This window comes from Condylura cristata, unplaced genomic scaffold (assembly GCF_000260355.1).
Source record: "Condylura cristata isolate star-nosed mole 26May11 unplaced genomic scaffold, ConCri1.0 scaffold00011, whole genome shotgun sequence".
Lineage (NCBI taxonomy): Eukaryota > Metazoa > Chordata > Mammalia > Eulipotyphla > Talpidae > Condylura > Condylura cristata.
This window is the reverse complement of record NW_004567112.1, coordinates 18,997,673-19,018,714: the sequence shown is the minus strand read 5'-3', so window position 1 is coordinate 19,018,714 and position 21,042 is coordinate 18,997,673. Positions and strand designations below refer to the sequence as shown.

The following is a 21,042-nucleotide window of genomic DNA, read 5'->3' as shown; positions in this document are numbered from 1 at the left end:
TTTGTCTGGTAGGAAAAGGCAAAGCATCAGCCCTGATGCTGGGAGCCTGAGGCCCAAACCAGCTGATAGTGAGTTGCAAACAAGAACTGCCACCATGCAGTCTTCTTGCCCAGCTGGTCACTGGCCCAGGGGGACTGGCCAGGCTTGTCTTCCTTACATTGCCCCTTAGACCACCAGGCCCAGGCCACTGCTGTTGCTTAACATCCATCCCTTTGCAAAATCCCTCTGAGCCTGTCACCACTCCCCTCCCTTAATCCCTTTCAACCCCAGTATTTTCTTCGGGTTAAAAATAAAAGGTTTAAAAAAGAGAGAAAAAGAGCATTTTAAAACAAAGCATTTATGAAGGCTCAATAAATTGTAAATAATTTTTAAATAAAATAAAAATGCTTTTCCTGGAGTGTGGCCATTTTCCTCAACGCTGGAATCTCCAAGTCTGATTTCTCATTTCATGGAAATGCAGATGGTGGGATTCACAGGTTGTTTCTCTCTCCTGGGCCCACCTGTATGCCTTCCAGGCCAGGTGGGAAGCTGCTCTTAGGTCACAGGAAAGCCGCGGTGCTCTGCTTTGGGAGGCCAGGTGGCAAAGAGTTTGTAGGAACCAAGGTCATGGATGGAAGGTTAAACCCAAATGAGAAGCCAGAGTGTGACCAAGGACAAGGAAGGGCAAGAGAAGCTGGCATTTGTTGAACCCAACTGATGTACTGGCTGGGCACCTTCCAAGTCCAAGGTCATAGGGGTCAGACACTAGCAAGCCTCTGAGACGGCTTGATGGTCACCCTGGCTGACTTCTGCAGACCCCTGGACTCCCGTGATTTCTAACCAAAGGCTGGAGAAGGAACAGGCGTGTGGGCAGGGTTATGGGTCAGTTTTAAACTGGAGCAAGGGGAGCGAACCACAGCCCGGCAGGCAGGTGTGTTTGGGCGTTCATGCCTTTGTTTGTAGAAGGCAGGCTGGAATCTGACACGACTGCTGATTTCTCAAACTAGCACCCAGGACGGTATGTGGCTTAGCGGTATGTGGCTTAGGTCAGAACAATTCAAGAATCTTCCCAGCAGCCTCCTGAGGCTTTTAACTTCGGTTAATAGTAATGGTAATAACAAACAATATAACTATTTCATTAAGGGCTATCTGTGCTAAGTTTTGTGCTAAGTATATATATTCACTGACTTTTTTCTCAAAACCACCTGTGAACCTTTTGCGTCAGTCCCCAAGGGCTTCTGAGTACTCATGAGTTGCTCAAGGTGACTCTACCAGGAAGTGGCAGGGCGGGGAGTGACTGCTGCTTCCTCCTCGTGAGCAGGCCTCTGAACCACAGTGCCCACCAGCCAGGGTGGGGCCCAGGGAAGTCCTTCAGTAAAACAGCCCATGGAACCATCAAGCCCAGATTTCCCAAATTTACACGGGGCTCTTGTTTCATGTGAACATTCTCAGGAAATTAGGGCACACAGGCCAAAATCTAAAAACATGGCAGCTCCTTCTCTAGGGCACTTTGGTTTAAGAAGTGTTTTTAACCACCTTTTCATCATCCCCCACCACCACCTCCCACCAAGAGAAAAATTAAATTTAAACTCTAACGAGACATTACATACTAAGAAGTGATATTCTGTTTCACAGATTTGTGCATTAGAGGGCCACAAACCATTTTAATGTCTTAAGACATTTTTTGCACTCAAGAAGGAATTTCTGCCCTCAGGACATAGCAGCACCTCCTTGAAGGGTCATAGTTGAAAGCTATGCTTGTCTTCCCTAATGCCAAACATCTCTAGATAGGAGAGCGAATATTGACAGAAAGGAAAGCAGAAAGGAAGGTGATACAGCGCTGAGTATCAGACGATATCAGCACTTCAAACCCACTCGGCCACCAGGCCCAATTGCACCCACAGAGCCCCCAGGCCAGTGGGCTCTCCAGCCATTCAATGAAAGACCTGGAACCACACATTCTCTGCAAAAATACTGAAGAATGGGAGGCAAGAGAGAGCCTTTCATGGAAAAAGCAAAACCATAGAATAATAACTACTTTCAAATATTTGGAAGGCCATCAATGCCAAGTGCCAGTAGAACTTATTATGTGGTTAAAGGCAGGAAGAGGCCTGTGGAGTTGGACATATGGAAATCAAATTCTGAATCAAGGTCAAGGTCTTTTGAATGAAGGTGCTCTATCAACAGAATGGAGTACTTAACCACATCATGAAAGAAGCTGCCTCCCTCCCCCATCCCTTGTGGAAATGACAACTTGGAGACAAAGAAGAGTGGCGCTGAGCAGCGGCTGGAGTCACCCTCTTCAAAGATTCCCAACCTCCCCTCAAAATGAGAGGGTTTTACAACAACACAAAGGACCCCAAGGGGTGGATCCTGTTCAGACAGGAAATGGCTTTCGATATTTAAAATGCAAGTAGTAGTCCTTATGTTTTAAGGAATATTCAACTCTTCCTGAGTCTACAAAACCATCATTTGGAAAGTCCCTTGGATTCTGGAAAATGTGCCCAGTATGAAGTGGCTCTAATTGTTTTAATAGACCAGATGTTCTCTGAGTGCAGTGGGGGGAGCTGGTGTTCTAGAACCGAGAAGGATGTCAGTCCCTCCCTGCCTCTGTGAAGTCCCGTCTCTTAATACAAGACGACAGCAGGCCTCTGCGAGATGACCCTCAGAGCCGACAGGGCCTGGTGGCAGGGGAACTCCTGCAGGCAGCAAGTTACAAGAGTTACATTTTAATTTTTCCTTAGCAACAAGTGAATCCTTGTACGGTGCTCATCTTAAGCCAGGAGTGACAGCACATCCGCAGATCAGAAAATCAACTTCCTGGTTCTCAATCAACACTTTAATTTTATTTAGTTGTAGTGAAACAACATGATAGGGCAGAATGGACTGGAACATAACAGAAAGCACTACACACAGCAAGGGCAAACATGTTTCTTAGAACCTTTGCCTAAGCGTGTGTGTGTGTGTGTGTGAGAGAGAGAGAGAGAGAGAATCAATTTCTTAACTCTGTTGCCTGAAAGAAGTCAAGCTGCGGGCTAGGGACACAGCCATGCAGAAGAAGCCGGGTACAGATGCTCAAGGTGGAGGAGACAAGTGTTAATGCCACAGCCAACACTACAATCACACTTGGCTCTTCAGACACCTTGATCTTTGGGACTAGACTGTATGGCATTAAGCCAACATTCCAGCTTCTAAAGCAGAGAAAGACGGGAGGGGGGGAGGGGGGCAAGATTATCTACATCTCATGATCAAAGTACCTTTTAATTCTTAAATAAAAACCTGCATTGCTCTGGCCTCCAAACGGGCTCTAATCCTAGGGCCCTATTTCTCCTCCAGGGATATTCTCTTCATCTGGGCCAGTTTAAACAGAGGCCACCTGTGACAGCAGCCCCGTGGGTCCCTCGGCAGTCTCTAACGCACAATATATACAACTAGGTCTGTGCAGGCAGGGGACACGCAGGGCAAAGGACCGCTCTGGTGCTGCTGGTGGGGCGGCGCTTCCTCACTGGACCTTGGTGACCGCCTCGTGGATGGAGGAGGCCACGTAATCTATGTTCTTGGTGGTTAAGCCGCACATGTTGATCCGACCGCTGGGCAGAAGGTAGATGTGCTTCTCGTTGACCAGATACTCCACCTGTTTGGCTGTTGAAAACCAAAAGAGGTATAAATGGACCAGGAATCACTGCAGAAATGCAAGTGCAGAGTCTCCAGGATAACAACAGCTGCCTTCTTTCCCTTCAGCGTGGAGGAGCAAAACAGAAGGAGCCAGGTTTCCAGCTGACATATGGGGAACCACAGCACAACTGATTCTGGAAAATATACTTGGCGGCTAAGTTCCTGATGCCAGACAGCTCCCTGGGGCTCCGGCTAGGCTGGAAGCACCTCCCAGCCAGACCTCGCATGACAAGCACTGGGACAGCCCACAGAATATTCCAGCGACGTGGAAGGCTGGTGACTAAGGACCTCCTTACGCTCTTCCTTAACCTGTCCTGCTTATTCCCTTTGACACTTCATTTTCAGAATACAGAGGACAAGGCCTGTGCCTGAGAGGTGCTGAGTAAACTGTGCGTGAACCCCAGGCTGAAAATCCACGGCGACCCCAGGACCTGCCGCTTCTTGGCTTGCTCGTTCAGACGCACGCAGGGGCGCGCTGTGTGTTGCTGAAATGTTCCTGCACGGAGCAGGAAGAGCTGCCTGTACTTCATTTACGCCACAATCGCTAGAATTGTTGTTTGTTTGTTTTTTGCTTTATTGCAAATCCATGACAAAATTTCAGCTGGTTTTTGTTTCATTACAATCAGTTTGAGGGGGTAGGATAATTAATGACATATAAATTTAACGGGTAAATTTAAAACTTTATCTGAAACCATAAAATGAGAAAAAAAACAATTGTTATATGCTAGGTGTTTATGTTCCTCCAAAATTCATGTGTTGAAACCGGACATGTGACTGTCTCAGGAGGTAGGTGTTTGGCAGGTAATTCGGTTTATTTGGGTAAAGTAGAGGCCCGAGTGGGATACTACCCTTCTAAGAGACGTCTCTCGCTTTCTTCCTCCCCCTCCCCCCTCCACTCCCACTATGCCACAGTCTTGTTTCTCTGCTTTATTGCAAATCCACCAGGCAGATCAGCAAAGACAGCCACCTGCCAGTCAGAGTCCTCACAGAACCTGCTGGACCCTGATATCAGACTTCCCTGCCTCAGAACTGTGAGAAATTTCTGTTTAAGTCACCAGTCTGTGGTTCTTATAGTGACCCAAGTTGAATAAAAGCAATGAAAGAATAATATCCAGAGACACAAACGCCATGTGCTGGACAGAGTTCTAGCACTCTAACTTATAAACTCAGTGCATCTTGTCATCACCTGTTATCAGCCCCATTTTACTGAAGGGGCAGAGGGAAGTTAAATGACGGGGCCACACAGTTCTGTCAGTGATGGACCTGGGATTTTTTTTTCTAAAGTTTTATTTATTTATTCATACAAGAACTGAGGTACAGGCCAGAGGTTCAGGGAGTGAGAGTATTCACCAGAGACAGAGTGAGGAGCAGAACAGGGAGAGCTGCTCAAATACACTGCTGAGGGGAGCAGCAGGTGGGTCAGGAGAGGTCTGCTGCGCCATAGTGCACAGCACTATGAAGCTACCTGCAGCCCCTGCAGCACAAGTTCTATCCCCAGCCAGGGAGTGCGCCCACAGGGCGGCAGACCTCTCCTGTCTTGCCCGCTGTGCCCTCAGCAGTGTACGTCAGTCAATCTACCTGTTCTTCACCACACTCTGTCTCTGGTGAATCCTCTCACACACACACCCATACCTCTGATTATAGCCCAGATCTTGTATGTATAAATAAATCAATCTTAAAAAAAGAAAGAATGCTCTTACTATTCAAGTGAATTAATTCTCCATTCCAGAGTCAAGAAGACACCTACAGCTAGTTGATCTAGCCCTTTACTGTTCTGGACACTAACCCTTACTCCAGAGCATGAAGCTGAGTGGTGATGCCGCACCACGTGCCTAGTGGGCAGCAGGCGCCGGGAGTTGCTATTATGTGAAGGTAACAGTAGAGGCCAAATATTTGCCCCAGTGACAGCTGACTAAGACCTCGGTGGCTGCCCACTAGATTCTCAATGGGCTGTTTACCCTGCTGCCAATTCCAGCCATTTATAAAATAGAGAGATGACTTTACAATGTCTGTTTGAGGACAACACCTGGAGACTATAAAAACCCCATGAAGAAAGAAGATCCCTGAATAATCATAGGTAACAGTCCGACTTAGGATTAAGGAAAAGCCAAAAGCAAAGTCAAGGCTCCAAGCCGCAAGTCCCATCACCTCCCAGCTGGCTCTGACCCCTTCCCAGTCCACACAAAATAAAAATGACTGAGCTCTGAGCGAGCAGGGCAGATGCGATAACACTCTCGGAGAGTTGTGGGGTCAGGAGACCGGTGGGACTGACAAGTTCTGGCCCCAAGTCAGGGCTGACCATCTGGGAGACAGAGAATGCAGCCGCACCCCAGAGGGCCTGGGGGCAGGGGCCAACTGCCCAGAGACCCTGAGGTGTAGGGACCACTTACGGTTCAAGCCTGTGAAGCTGAACATCCCAATTTGCTCGGTGATGTGGCTCCAGGTGCCAGGGGTCTTGAGGGCCTCTAACCGTGACCTGAGTTCAGACCTCATAGTCAGGATGCGGTCGGCCATTGTCTTCACGTTGCCCTTCCTGAAGGGAGAGCGGTATGGGTATCAGTTCAGAGGAGAAGACACGCAGGCTGAGATAAAAAACAAGACGATGACCTGCTCAACATGGAAGGGGGCGGAGGGTGCCTGGACGGTGGGTTAACAAACCGACAGAGATACAGACCAGGCAGAAGCAACGAGTGTCTTTACTAAGGTGTGTAGAGTGTCTGGGGCACACCGCCTGCAATGACACTCAGGTTTCGTGGAGGTACTGACAGGATGCTTTGTCAGGCCTAAGGAAGCAGAGATTCCAGATAGAACTACTTTGTAAAAATCCCAGTTTCAAAGTAAGTGAATCAGAGAGAATGAATGAAGCACCCCACACTGTCACATGGGCTTGAGTTGGATGTTCTTTCAGAGTTCCTTCCTGTGTTCCCCAACTTTTAGGGAGGGAGCCTGGTGGTGACAAGCACGGGAAGCTGCCGCTCCCCAGGGCCTCTCCCACATCCCCTCTGTGGGGCAGGGGTGTCTACACACGGGAATAGGTAGCAGCCCTAGTGACAAACGTGTGATGTTCTAAGGTGTGGGGGTAATTCAGTGTGGCCGCTGCCTGCATGAAAGCGCATCAGTGCCGTGAACGGCACGAAGGCCTTCCACACCCCGCCCTTGCCCGCCAGGCCCTGGCCCCTTACCATTCCCTTGCCCGCCAGGCCCTGGCCCCTTACCATTCCTTAAAAAGCTCAGGGGTCGAGAGGGTACAGGCCACGATCCGCGCGCCCTGCGCAGGGGGGTTGGACCAAGTAATCCGCACAATCTTCTCCATCTGGGAAAGGACCCGCAGGATGCTGTCGCTTTCTTTGGAAACCACGGTCAGATTCCCCACTCGCTCATCTAAAGAGAGGGATGAGAGTCGGTCCTGGAGGCCCTGATGGGGGCGAGGAAGGAGTGGGCTGTCGCTCAGGGGAGCACTCACTGTAGAGCCCGAAGTTCTTGGAGAAGGACTGGGCACAGAAGAGCTCGAATCCTTCAGACACAAAATAGCGAACGGCCCAGGCATCTTTCTCTAGGTCTCCAGAGGCGAAGCCCTGATAGGCTGAGTCAAAGAAGGGGAACAGAAACCGGCGCTGCGAGGAAGGAAAGTGGGTCAGGGCAGGAAGTCCTTCCGGAGCCAGACTCAGACTGGCTTTCCTTCCTCATCCAGCCCTGGAAGGAGTCCCAACACTGTCTGCTTCTCTTAACTCTCTTCTTTCTGCACCCAGCTACTACCCTACATGTGTTTCTCTATCCAGCTAAATAGTAACCAGCAGGTCTAACCATCTTAATCAGGTTGTTGGGAAGTATATTGTCCAGAGATGCCGCTTCACCAGCTGGGCTTCTTTGTGAGGCATGGAAATCATCTCTACATTGGTCGATTCTTCCCCATGAATTCCCGGTGAGATTAGCTTAATGAAGTCCACACTCGGTATCCCCAGGGCCTAGTCACAAGCTCAGGGCCATTCTGCATACTCCTGACAAAGGAGATAGCATAGACTGTTCTGATCACTCCATCTTCCTCAGAGAGCTCCCACCAGCTTGAACTAGCTGCTCCTCCTAGACTCCTTCACTTCCCTGCTCCCAATGCCCAGGCCAGAGAACGGTTCCATGCAGTTTATCCTGCACCGGTCCTATCACGCATCTTTCCAAAGAGCTCTAGACCCTTTTACCTTGGCCACTGCCACCTACTTCATTCAGGCCACGATCAACCCCCACCTGGTTCATGACACAGAACGCCCAAGTGTTCCCCCAGCCTATCCAGTCCCACCTCCCTCTGATCCCTCCCCAGATGCAGTCAGGGGTGACGCAAGACAATGCACATGCAGTTGTGCCCTGTCACTGACAGATCTGAGGGCTCCCACTGCCCTCAGATATAGTTCACTGTCTCAGCACAGGACCCAGCCCCTCTAGCCTCATCCTGCACATTTACCGAACTCCCTTGGGCCTCTAGGCCACAGCAACAATCGGGCCACATGACCTGCCACCCCCAGCTGTCTTCATCCTTCAATCTCAATATGGAAACCACTTCTTCCAGGAAAGCACCTTCTGCCCCTACCATCACCCTCTAACACACACATCCTCCCCCAAATTCTGGGCCTCCAGATTTTGTGTGTACCTCTATGTTACTCCAGCAACAGAGCTGTGCCACAGGATTTAGCTGTCTCCCCACGCCAGCTGTGTGATCTCTGCAGGCAGGGACCAACACTGCTTTGCTCACTACTGTGCCTCTCCTCATGGAGCCTGGCAACACAGCTTCTCCGTAGGTTTCCCTTAAACGTATTAACAAATGGCAAATGCCTGTGCTCCGAGCTAGAACTCCTAATCTAGGAAGTTATCCCAAAGACCAATAAAAAGGAGTTCTATAGCATCACTATTTACAAGAACAAGAAACCAGAGAGCTAAATGGATTGAGTTAATCAATCTCAAAGGGAAATGTCCATGAAAAGCAATGTCACTGGCCATTTAATGCCATGTAAATGGCTCAAGTGAAAAGCAAAGAATGCTACAAATAGCAGAAACAAAACAATTCCATAAAATAAATACATCTGAGTCACTACACTAAACAAAAGACCAATAGATGGCTATTCTGTATTTCAAAATGTCAACAATGGCTTTCTTTGGGCATGAGGACTTACAGTTCATCTTTATTTCCTTCTTTGGGCTTTTCTCCATTTTTCAACTTGTTCACAACGCAGGTACTGCTTTGGAACCACTAATAACAGAGGTGCTCTGAAAAGGCAGTTACCTTCATGATGGAGGCGATCTTCTTCCACTGCTCCGGGGTGGGGTCAGTCCCGGTGGGGTTGTGTGCGCAGGCGTGGAGGACAAAGATGGAGAACTCGGGAGCATTCTGAGGAGAAGGGAGCTGTGTCAGCTCTGCCACAAGCAGGAATGTGAGGGACAGTGTCAGGGGCTGAGGTCAGGGCACCTGGTACCCACATAAGTGCTCGTTCAGAAACCACCACCTGGCTTGGGAACGATGCCTCACACCGTCTCAACTATCAGCAGATCCAGACACTTTCCCATGTTGTGCCTGACACCACAGGGCTCCATTTACTCTTCTTTAGTCACCTACCTCCAGATCACTCAGGAGGCCCTCAAGGTCAAGCCCTCTATTCGCTGCATCCCAGTAGTGGTAGGGCCGAATGTCTTTAAATCCAGCAGCAGCAAACACAGCATTATGGTTCTCTGTAAGCAAAGGGGTGAAACGGTCAAGGCCTTTACTAACTCAAGGAGGCATGATTGGAAAGAACCCAAGTCAGCTTCTAGACCCTCACAGAGTCACCAGCCCCTGGGTGACAGCGAGGTGAGGGGTCAGGTTTAGAATACTCGCCATCAAGAACAAGTTCCACCAGCCGTATTCATGTGAAATGTAGATCCCACGACAGCGGGACTTCCCGCATCTACACTTTATGGCTTCTCTGGGGAGCTTCAACATCTATTGGAACCCAAGTCTACCAAGTAGCTTGGGAAAAGTATCCCAAATCTGAACTCAAATCTCGGGCTCCACTCAGACTGCCACCATGCAGTGATCGAGCCGTAAGGCGCCAGCTAATCCAGGACAGGGTTGCCTTTCCTGTGTGAGTGGCACAAGTCGCGAGGAGCATTTCCCCAGCTTGCTTCTCCTCACACGATGGCTCGGGCACTCACCCCAGGTTGGTGAGGACACATAGACGGGCGTGTCCTTGTTGTTCGTGCCATTGTACCACCGCGCGAGGAACTCGGCCCCAATTCGAAGTGCGCCCGTTCCCCCCAAAGACTGCACTCCTCCCACCTGAAACAGAAGAAGCGGGGTTACTAGTGATGATGCTGATGGCAGATAATATTAGGGAAAATACAGTAATAGTGAGGACCTACTTCGTGCTGCTGTGTCATACCCTTCAAATATACCATCTCACCAAAACCTCATAACTACATGAAAAAATGCCATTAATTTCCTGTGTTCGCACATGAGGAAACTGAGGCTGAGAGAATTACCAGCTCTGAGCAGCAGGGCTGGCTCTTCAACCCAGGACGTCTGGCTCTGGGGGGAGCCTCCCTTCTGAACGCACAATTCAAGGACATCCCAGGCCGCACTGGGGTACCACCTGCAAGGCAAGCCCAGCCTTCTGTACCCATCCCAAGGTCAAATCTGTCTGACAGAAGCCTGTGAAGGAGTGTTCGGGGGGGGGGGGATTATAGGGGGGCACCCACCCAGGACTCCCCCCCCAAACAACTCCACCCTACTCTCTCTGTCCTGCCTGTGATACTTTGATTTTATCCTTTCACAACTCTAAGGAGGTTTCAGCGTCTCTTTCGATAGAAAAACGTCATACATCACATACTGCTTCATATGTCACAAGGATTAAAGAGAAACAGATCACAGGAGAAAGTCTAGCTGAATGAAAGAGCATGTGGCAGTCTGATAACAGTGGCGGCCTCTGCAGATGCAGGAACAGGGCTCAAAGTCTCTAAGGTTGCTTTTTTAAAATGAGAAGAATGCATTCATACATTAAGTGTAAATTTCAAAAATGAAGTTTTAAATACATTGAAATGTCTGGAACTTGCTATAAAGTAAGTTAGCTTGGGCAGGGGAACAGGAATACACAAGTCTGGGTCACAGACAGATAATTGTTGAAGGGAGGTGATGGGGTATACATCATTCATTAGTCCATTTTATCTACTTTTATGTATATTTGAAATTTTTCATAATAAAAGGGGTTTAAAACAATAAAGAAATTTGCAAAATCTTGTTAAAACCAGATTTTGCTAGTGCACAGGATTATGGTGATGGCACACGGGTGACTTGGTGATGGGAAACCCGCGGGGATTACAATTGAGATGGAAAAAAAAAATGTAAAAATGATGTAAAAATAAACTGTTATAAAATTAAAAATAATAATAAATAAAAAACAGATTTTGCTTAAAGGAAACAAACAATAGAAAAAAGCAAGAGAACTAGTTTTTTCATGAATATTGCTACAACCTGTCCAAAGAAACATTAATGAGCAGCATGAATTCAACAGAACATTAAAAAATACCCCCGGTATGATTTGGTGATGGGAAACCCGTGGGGATTACAATCGAGATGGAAAAAAAAAATGTGCAAAATGATGTAAAAATAAACTTTGTAATAAAAAAAATAAAAAAATAAAGAGTGGCAAACTAAAAAAAAAAAAAAAAACCCCTGGTAGCACAAAGGGTTAAAGCACAGCACTGTGAACCTAGCGACTTTGCCAGTTGAATCCACACCAGAGAGTTGACCCACACGGCACAGCAGCCCTCTCCTGACCTGTCCACTGCTCCCCTCAGCAGTGTTTCAGTCCATCTGCCTGTTCTACTTCCCACACTGTCTCTGGTGAATCCTCTCTCTATCTCTGCACTTCTGGCCTGTACCCCAGTTCTGTATGCATAAGTAAAAAACTCTTTAAAAAAAAAAAAACTGGTAACATCAGGATCCTCCTAGCAACGCAAGATCACTAAGAAATGCATCCTGCTAGAGAGGAAAGCAAACGCCCTTAACAGATGAGAAAAGCAGAGCCATCCTGACACAGATGCTCAGTGGAACAGAAAACAATGGACACGTCCTGAAAACAAAGCAAAATATCATTCAACCTGTAAGTCAGCCTCATGATGAACAATGAATTATTGGCAGAAGTCCCTTTATAAGTCAGCATCAAGGCAACGGCACCAACATCACCCTCTTCTCCCCGACGGTCCTCATGTTCTGAGAGCTGGATATTGTCTGACGTGTCACGGAAGGATAGAAGGTAGAGCAGCTGCCACCACAGGTGGGAGCGGAGGCCGCGGAGGGCTGAGCGGTGAGCACCGGGCAGGCTCAGGGTGCTGACTCTCCTGTCCCCACAGGGACTCCATGGGCACAGATCTGCCTCCACATTATGCAAATCATTACCAGGATTGTATAACCCAAATGCGCATTCACATTTCATGGGTCTGTCTTATAGCTAAGCTGAATGTCAACTTTACACACTTGCTCCCATTTCAGATCTACAAGCATTCTGGAGTGTTAGTGCTTCCTGTACAGTGCACGAGGTTTTCCTAAGCATGGTTTTAAGTTATCATGGACACCAGACAGGTGCACAGGGACACTGGTGAAAGCCTTCCCGGACTATTTTTTTATTTCCTGCACTCAGTCTTTAACGCCATCTTATCTCTTCCACTTTAGGAAATAAATTCGTAAGTTAAAACAAGTTGGAAGGCCGGTAGACTCCACTAATAATGAGATAAACATGACATTCACAAAGCACATGACCCTTGAAAGATCAATTTCTCAAGCAACTAACACTCCCTAAAAACATATTGAAGACTAGATGGCTTCAGTGAAACTCAAATTGCTCCAAACTATATCAGCAGTGAACAGGGACACAATATTGCAGCAATTGGGTCACTGTGTGAAGTAAATTGAGTAGATTGCGCTAGTGCTCAAGGGAAGTCCTGTTTGGAATGAAGGAGACTCGTACTGTCAAAGGAAGTAAGCACAGACTTCTGTGAAGATTACACTGGATATTTGGTCCAGATCCTAAGGTCTGAAAATAAACACTAGTCTGAGGCAGTGAGGAGGCCGGAAAATCGACCTCCTCCAAATGGTTGATGGACCTGGTTGTGCTAAATCTTGAGAAAACAGTCAGCAGGAAGGCACGGTGTTTGATTTCTGGTTCATGTATTCTTTCATTCTTCCTCTCCAAAGTTTTGGACTGTCACTTCCGAGCTGTCACCGCCCTCCCGCCCGCCCCAGCACTCCCCCAGGATGCCTCCCCATGCTGTGCCACAGCAGTGATTACCATTTACTATATACACCCTGCCACTTCTCATTCTTGTTTCTTCCCATGGACAGCAAGGCAGGCAGAGGATGTCTGAGTTTCGGTCACTCCTCTGTTCCTCCTTCTACAACAGCACCCAGCCCGGCATGGTGGTGAGCATGTGCCTGCTGAACATGGGAGAAGCTCTGGCGTGCCCGTAGCTAAATGCTAGAGATTCAAGTGAGCCATGGTTCCTATCTGGGGAGGGTTGGGGGGGGGGACAAGCTTGTGAGGTCACACGGCCCAGTGAGCACAGCGAGGACTGTTACTGCCAGGCTGTGGACAAAGTCCTGGGGTGACTGAGAGGGCTGGGACAGCTACCTATGCCAGAGAGAGCAAAGGGTTCGGCACAGAGGTGACCCTTGAATGGGCGCTGGACTCAGGTGGAGGCTGGAGTGAGAAAAGTGTGTGCGGCCGGGGGGCATTTCCAGCAGAGGGAAGAGCAGCGACAAAGTCTCTACATCACGACAGGGCCTGGCATAGAGACAACAGCGGGTTCAGCAGGACCCCGGGACCAGGGTGTAGTGGTCACTGGAAGAATAGGATGAAGGTCAGGAACAAAGTGCTACACGCCCAGTTCAAAGTCTAGATAATGAAGGAGCAGCTGGGGGAGGGGACAGAGGAACAGGGAACATGACTTGATTAGCATTGTTTTTGCTAAGGAGGATCAGCCTAGCTGAGCAGGGCAGGATGTACTGGAATGGGGAAGAGACAAGAGGCCAGAGGTTATTACAAGGATCCAAATGAGATGATGGTGGGCTGGACTAAGACAACAGCCTGGGGAGAGTGACGATGTCCAGGGAAAGAGGAGAGGTGAGCGTTCATATTACCTAGTCCTCAAGGTAATATGGATGCCAGAAGGGTGTCCTATAGTATTTAAAAAAAAAACATTGGCCCTCCCTGGTGGCGCAGCGGGTTAAAGCACAGCACTGAGAATCTAAAGCCGCTTCCCCATGAGTTCGATTCCCGCCTGCCCCGGAGGTGACCACATGGCGTGGCAGACCTCTCCTGACCCGCCCGCTGCTCCCCTGAGCAGTGTACTTTGTCGATCTGCCTGTTCTGCTCCCCGCTCTGTCTCTGGTGAATCCTCTCACCCTCCGCATCTCTGGCCTGTACCCCAGTTCTGTATGAATAAATAAATAAATCTTTAAAAAAAAATAAAAAATAAAATAAAAAAAAAAAACATTTACAGGCTACTACAAAGACTGCTGTTTAAATTTGTTCTATGGTGACACATACAAGGACTGAGAGAGAGGACTCTGTTCCATAAGCAACAGCCACAAGTCTTACAAAATGCAGTGAGTGCTGGGCAGAACAGACATCTGCCGTTGACAGTGACTGTCAGGGTGCACAGCCTGAGAGGAAAATGTGCCCCTCCAGGGAGCCTGTTTCCTCTGTCCACAGGATCACCAGTAACCTCGCACAGCCCGCAGCAGACAGCGCCGGCTGCCAGTCCCCCACAGTCCGTTCTTCAGGTCTCTTCCTTTCCCTCTGTTGGAAACGCCAAACTTTCCGAGTAATGTGCCAGCACCAGCCGTGATCTCTACTCTGCCGCTTCTATCTGTATTCCCCCAGCTCCTCCAGTTCCGCAGCCTCTCAATCCAATCCAGACAAGACCGTAATTCGCTGCCTAACGTTGACCTGAGTCCCAAGGCCTGCACCCTGCGCCCTGCCGCCTGCCTGTGCATGTCAGCATGAGCCATGAGCAGCCTTCATCTGACCCTGCTGTTCTGCTGTCAGGGATCTGGGCAACAGCCTGTGGGCAATGAAACAGACGACTTCACCCGGGCCCAGGAGCCGCAGGGCAGCTGGCTTCAATTGCACAATGCCTAGGTGGACTATTGCAAAAAGCTGGATTCTTCACCTTTCTACTCTTCCAGCCAGATTTATCTTCTTCAAACATCACTTGATTGGGTAACTCCTCTGTGCAAAACTTCCATGGCTTCCCCTGCCCTGCCTGCCAATGTCAGCCAGCTTGAGCTCCCAACATCCAGGCAGGCACATCAGGTGGGCCTCATTACCAGCTAGACTTGCTTTGACCTGGCTCTGGCCCTGGAGTCCTGCTTGAGACAAATGTCCCTCCTTTTTCCTTCCTGTGTACTCTGTAGTTCTCAGCCCAAGCTGTACTTTGAAATCACCTGGGAACTTTTAAAAAAATGCCCACGGAGGGAAAGAAATTGGCAGGGAAGGGTGGTACCCTGTAAGATTCAGACTGACTGAACTGACCTGGCAGTGGGGTCTAATGATCAGTACGCTTTCAAAAACACCCCGTGATAGTAACGTGCAGCCAGAACTGAGAAACAGCTAGCTTAAGTCCCACCTCCAGCCCTCTCCAGTCTCCCTCCCTCAGAATCCCTCCCACAGTGCTAGAATCCTCCATCCCACTCCCTGCCACAAGGTGCCCTCTCGCAGTTTCTGTTTCTGCTCCAGTGTGCGCTTCCTTGTGCCTCTAGTCACACAAGCCTACTTATCGGAGGCCTTTAAATGAGAGAAGCTGCCACAGGGGCTTGAAGAACTAGAGTGTCAGAACTGGCAGGCACTTCAGAGGGCAACTAGACAGGAGGTGCTTGAACACTGGGGAGGTGGGGGGGCGGGCAGACTACTTTTGAAAACCTGGCAAAACCATGAATCTCCTCCCTGGAAGTTCACATGCACAAAGAATTCTGCATAAAAATCAGGGAGCCCAGAAGCACCTGAAATGATCCATATTCAGGTGTTCCTATGACCCATGAACCACACTGGTCTTTTCCTACCACGTGGATGAGATGCAGGGGTTTTAGGGGGCAATGCCAATGGTCAAGGCAGTGGCAGAGCTGGGTCCAGATCCTGAACTCTCATCCATGCCACTAAATGCCCTTGGTTTGGCATCGCCATTACCGCTCCAGACCCAGCACCTGGAGATCTGGGCAAAATGAACCATATCAGAGATGCCACCCTCTGCATCTGGGTGGCCATGTGGTGTGCATTATAGGGGTTCATGGTTCCCACCACTTAAAGCGCCTTCACGAACACTTCAATAATCATCATATCTAGTACTTTAAACAAGTGGAATTTTGACCTTTTTTCTGTTTTGTACTTTCACAGTTGCTAAAGAGATACTCACCCGATTCTCCTTGATGGCTGGGCTGTCCTCCCCAAGGGCAATGCGGGAAGCGCAGGTCCGGAACTCAGCCAGGCCCAGGATGGGCAGATACTCGTGGTTTAAGCTATTGTCATTCGCTATCTTCTGCTCCACCTTCCTCACCACAGGCAGAACCCAGGGCTGGCAATCATCCGTACGATATGCTAGAACATGGGATAGAGTTGTATAACAAAGGAGTCTTAGTCTTTGTTCAAATAAGAGTTTGGAACTGTGAACAGAAAGTTCTACCACCTTCTAATCAAAGCAGAACTGTGAGGGAAGTTAAAATCAAGTTCACTCACTCATTAGACTCTGCCTGTGCCAGGCCAGGCCCGAGGCTAGGTACCAGGCAAACAGAAGGACAGACATGGCTCCCATCCTTTCAGGACTTAAACTCTTAAACCCCTGACTGCCAAAAAGCAGAATGCTGAGGAAAAACTGGACTGTCACAGAGTGGTATCAAGTAAGAACACATTTTGCAAAAGCACTCTGCAAACCACAGAAGATCTAACAAGTATCCCTCCAATATTACTATATGCTGAGATCTCCACTGTCCCAGCAATATTCTTCCTCCTGCATCTCACTGAGAGATTTCCCCAAAAAGGTGAGGTACTACACCTTAAAACAAACATAGGGGGTGGAAGATCTATTTCCTCCTGGAACAAAAGGTGAGCAAATGTCCTGTGGCTGAAGATTCCAACCAGCTACACCCACTTAAACACCGCTTTGTCCTCTCTGTGTCTGACATCAGCCAGTGCTTACCATGTTGACTGCTCCTCCCACTTTATCTGCTTCAGACTTATACTGATCTAAGTTTATTTCATCATCTTGCTTACAGCAAATTTCTAAGCATTTCTCCCATGCTGAAAGTATTTCTTAGTCTAGTTTGAGTTCTCCTACCCCTGATTTCTTTTTTCCTGTACTACCCTGTGATAAATTTAGGATTATGGCTATAAAGGGCAGCTGCCCTGGCAGGCACAGAAGACTAGTTCTCTGACTAAGATCCTGACAAAGGTCATCTGCCTCTGCTTGAGAAAGATCTCCAACAATCTTATGCTTTTGCAAGACACTTTGAAATGAAAATTTTTAGAGTGATTCTGGTTAATTTTATCTAGTTAATTTCTGTTCAACATTAATTCCTGCGTTTTGTTAAAAAAAAAAGCAAACCCACCTTATTAATGTCACATGAACAACACAAGTTAATTACAGAAAATTTAGAAAAGCCCAGAAAGTGAACATTATGATTAACTCCAGCATTCATTTTGGTGTACAACCTTCCAAGCTTTACCTACCATGACTATATTCTTTTATAAAATATGCATGCTCTGATGGGAAACCCAAGGGGATTGCAACTGAGATGGGAAAATGTGCAAAAATATGTAAAAACAAACTATTATAAAATTTTCAAAAAACAAAAAAATATACATTCTATTATATGCTCAATTTTCATTCAACATGCTTTTTTCCTTTTAAATATGTATCACGGGCCCTCCCTGGTGGCGCAGCGGGTTAAAGCACAGCACAGAGAAGCCACTTCCGCATAAGTTCGATCCCCGCCTGCCCCGGAGGTGAGCACATGGCTCAGCAGACCTCTCCTGACCGGCCCACTGCTCCCCTCAGCAGTGTACTTCATTGATCTGCCTGTTCTGCTCCCCACTCTGTCTCTGGTGAAGCCTCTCACCCTCTGCATCTCTGGCCTGCACCCCAGTTCTGTACGAATAAATAAATAAATCTTTAAAAAATAAATAAATAAATATGTATCACAATTATTTTCATTAGTCTTCTAATAAGTGATACAGTCACATGTTCCAGCCCGGCCTGACCCTCCATTTACCTCATTCCATTCCTTTCCCATCATAAATAACTGCTCTCTTTATCCTTCCAGAATCTTGGCTTCTCATCTTTCCACCCAACCCCGCCCCGCCTTTACACAAAAGGTATAGTATACCATATGTTGTTTTGTTCCTTGCTTGTTTGGGTTGAAGATCTTTTTATATCTGTGCCTGTGTCCTTGTTCTTTTTTACAGCTGTAGAGCTGATGAATGTACTATAATTAATTTTGCCACTCTCTTGCTGATGGACTTTTGAGTAGTTTCCAATCTTTGGCCATTATGAAATGATACTTCAGTGAACAACCTGTGAATCTGTCATCTCACCTGTGTGCAAGGCTGAAAATGGAAGAGTGGGCAGAGAAGTATTATATTTTTAGCTTTGACAGATGTTCCGATCTGGCTTTCATAGGGATTTTATTAGTTCACATTCTTGCCAACAACATGCCAGAGTTGTCTAGGTCCCCTCAGTCATTTGAGTGAATTTATGCCAACATTAGGGATAAATGGTATCTCAAGATAGCCCTAATTTGCAATTCTCTTATTATTAATGCAATTGAGCACTTTTCACAAATATGAATCATTTACAACATTTTAGTTTCTAGACAATATTCTCTCTATATATCATTTTTTATGCTTTCAATTATTTGCTGTAATAAACATTGCAAAGAAGTTTCTTAAAACTTTGCCCACATTCATGTGTGTTTCCTTGAAAAACACTTCTAGATCTAAAATCAGGATAACAAATAGCTTTATAAGACTTTATTTTGAATTTGTGTGGGTCTTCTACTAGCCAACTCCAGAGATGTAATCTGAAAACCAGATAAGCATTTCAAACTATTACCATAAATGTGGGCAGGACTCTAGACGGACATAGTCACTGAACAATCAACAGCCTCTGAGTCAGTGGCTCTAATTTTCAGTGCTGTGATGTGACCCAGCTTACTGCCACCCCCACTCCCACCCACTAAACCAATTCCCTTTATCGGGTTTGAAACCCTACTTTACCAGGTGGGGTTTGGTCTGGTTTTTTAAAGACGACTTCCAAGAGTCATTCCTGAAGTGATCTCCCTATCTATGATTACAATGCTATCATTGTTCAGAATGTTCTTGGAATTTTCTTGAAACTATTTTTTTTAAAGATTTATTTACTGATGCATACAGGATGGGGGTACAGGCAGAGGTGCATGGGCAGTGAGAGGTTTCACCAGAGACGGAGTGGGGAGCAGAACAGGCTGACTGATGAAGTACACTGCTGAGGGGAGCAGCAGGCAGGCCAGGAGAGGTCTCACCCCCGGGCTGGGGATGGAACTCATGCTGAAGTGGCTTTAGTTTTTAGTGCTGTGCTGTAACCCACTGTACCACCAGGGAGGGGCCTCTCTTGAAACTACTGGAGGTGAATTTGTCATTATTTTGAATATCCACTATAGTGACAAATCTTTGTCCTTTGAAGGTAAAATTAATTTTTGGAAATAGTGTTTGCATCATGCCCAGCAAAGTGGGTGGATGAATTAACTGTACAGTATAAATGGGGGGACATTAGTAAAAGATCTCATTTAGGTGAGATGTGAATCTCGCCTACTTTCAACACCATTCCAAAGGAGGGTTCCCAGAAATCTGTGAGCCACAGAGGTAGAGAGGGACCATATCTACAGAAAGGGTACCATTTATATGTATATGACTTTGGGTATTTGTAGAAAAATCAGTTCTATTATACTTCACATGTATATTTGGGTTTTTATATTACAGTATATATATACTTCTAATAATGTATTTATAAATCAGTATTAAAATAAAATATGAATTTTTTTTAAGCCATTGTGCCACTGTTCTGACCAGTACTGTGTATTCTGTGCAACTCTAAAGAAGCCCTGTAATACAACAGAAGGCAGGCAGGCAACCTTGACAATTTATATCTTCCCTTCCTTTGTTACTGCTTAGTCTCCACCAGGTTCAGTTCCAGATTTATTCCCAGTGTCTGACCCAAGTGCCCTAATCAAGCAGAACTGCAGATTGCTCTGGGAGGTGGGTGCAGGAGGTCAGACCCTCCCAGGGGATTTTTCACATCTGCCAGTGGGACCCATGAGTTTCTCAATCATCTTTCATTCACTCATTCATTCAAGAAAGACCTAATAAATCTATCCAGAGTCTTGACAGCTTGGAGATCTTCCAGAACTGACTGGTGGTAGCTACACAGACTTAAGTAAGAAAAAAAACTTCTCCAGGAAATAAGACTATGGAGCCCTGATTCTTCTTTGAGGGGTTAGGGAAGATTTTACCAAGGATCGAGTGTGAGAGACTTTAAAAGGAAGACCAGGGAAGAAGGACACTCCAGAGAGAGGGGACACTGTGCAAACTCCCAGAGGTTTGAAGAGAAGGGTTTCTGAGGGTATGTATTTTCTTTTTTTTTAGATTGATTTATTTATGCATACAGAACTGGAGTACAGGCCAGAGGTGCAGAGGGTGAGAGGATTCACCAGAGACAGTGTGGGGAGCAGAACAGGCAGATATACTGTAATACAATGCTGAGGGGAGCAGCTGAGACAGGAGAGGTCTGCCGCAGCATGTGGGTCAGCTTCCTGGCCAGGAACCCAACTGGTGCTGCAGTGGCTGGATAGCTTCATAGTGCTACACTTTAACCTGTTGCACCTCCAGGGAGGGCCCTCTGAGGGTATGCATTTTTATGGCTCAGAAAAGGGAGGAAGAGGAAGCACAGGGAGTGACTCAAGGAGCCTTGGAGTCTCTTCAAAGAAACTCTGCTTCAACTGGGGAAACCACCGGCAGCATTTAAGCAAGAGAGTGACAGCTGTACATTTCAACAGGATCATTTGAACATTTGAGTGATGTGACAGAAAGTGAAAACGGTAGGACAGGTAGACAGTCAAGTCAGGAGACTACAGAGGTAATCCAGAAGGGAAGTGATGTCTTGAATTAAGTAGTGGCAGCAGGGATTAAAAAAAAAAAAAAAAAAAAAAAAGAATTGTTGCTAAACATTATATCTCATAAGCATAGTGTGAGTTAAAAAAAAAAAAAAAGAGCTACCACTACACATCTGTTAGAATGGCCAAAATCTAAAATACTGACAACACCAAATGAAAATATATTACTGAAGTAT

At 47.1% G+C, this 21,042-nt stretch overlaps 1 protein-coding gene across 1 annotated transcript in view; it reads right to left on the bottom strand.

The window, feature by feature from the left end:
• Nucleotides 1–2,779: 2,779 nt before the first annotated feature.
• Nucleotides 2,780–21,042, bottom strand: part of GOT1 (glutamic-oxaloacetic transaminase 1, soluble) — a 22,587-nt gene continuing 4,324 nt past the window's right edge. Inside the window, exons 2-9 of the mRNA XM_004680549.2 lie at nt 16,081–16,262; nt 9,829–9,952; nt 9,254–9,366; nt 8,924–9,028; nt 7,118–7,268; nt 6,870–7,035; nt 6,045–6,187; nt 2,780–3,621 (exon numbers count right to left, since the gene is read on the bottom strand). Of these exons, the coding sequence (XP_004680606.1) occupies nt 3,482–3,621; nt 6,045–6,187; nt 6,870–7,035; nt 7,118–7,268; nt 8,924–9,028; nt 9,254–9,366; nt 9,829–9,952; nt 16,081–16,262 (1,124 nt within the window). The 3' untranslated portion in view covers nt 2,780–3,481. The remainder of the gene's footprint in view (nt 3,622–6,044; nt 6,188–6,869; nt 7,036–7,117; nt 7,269–8,923; nt 9,029–9,253; nt 9,367–9,828; nt 9,953–16,080; nt 16,263–21,042) is intronic.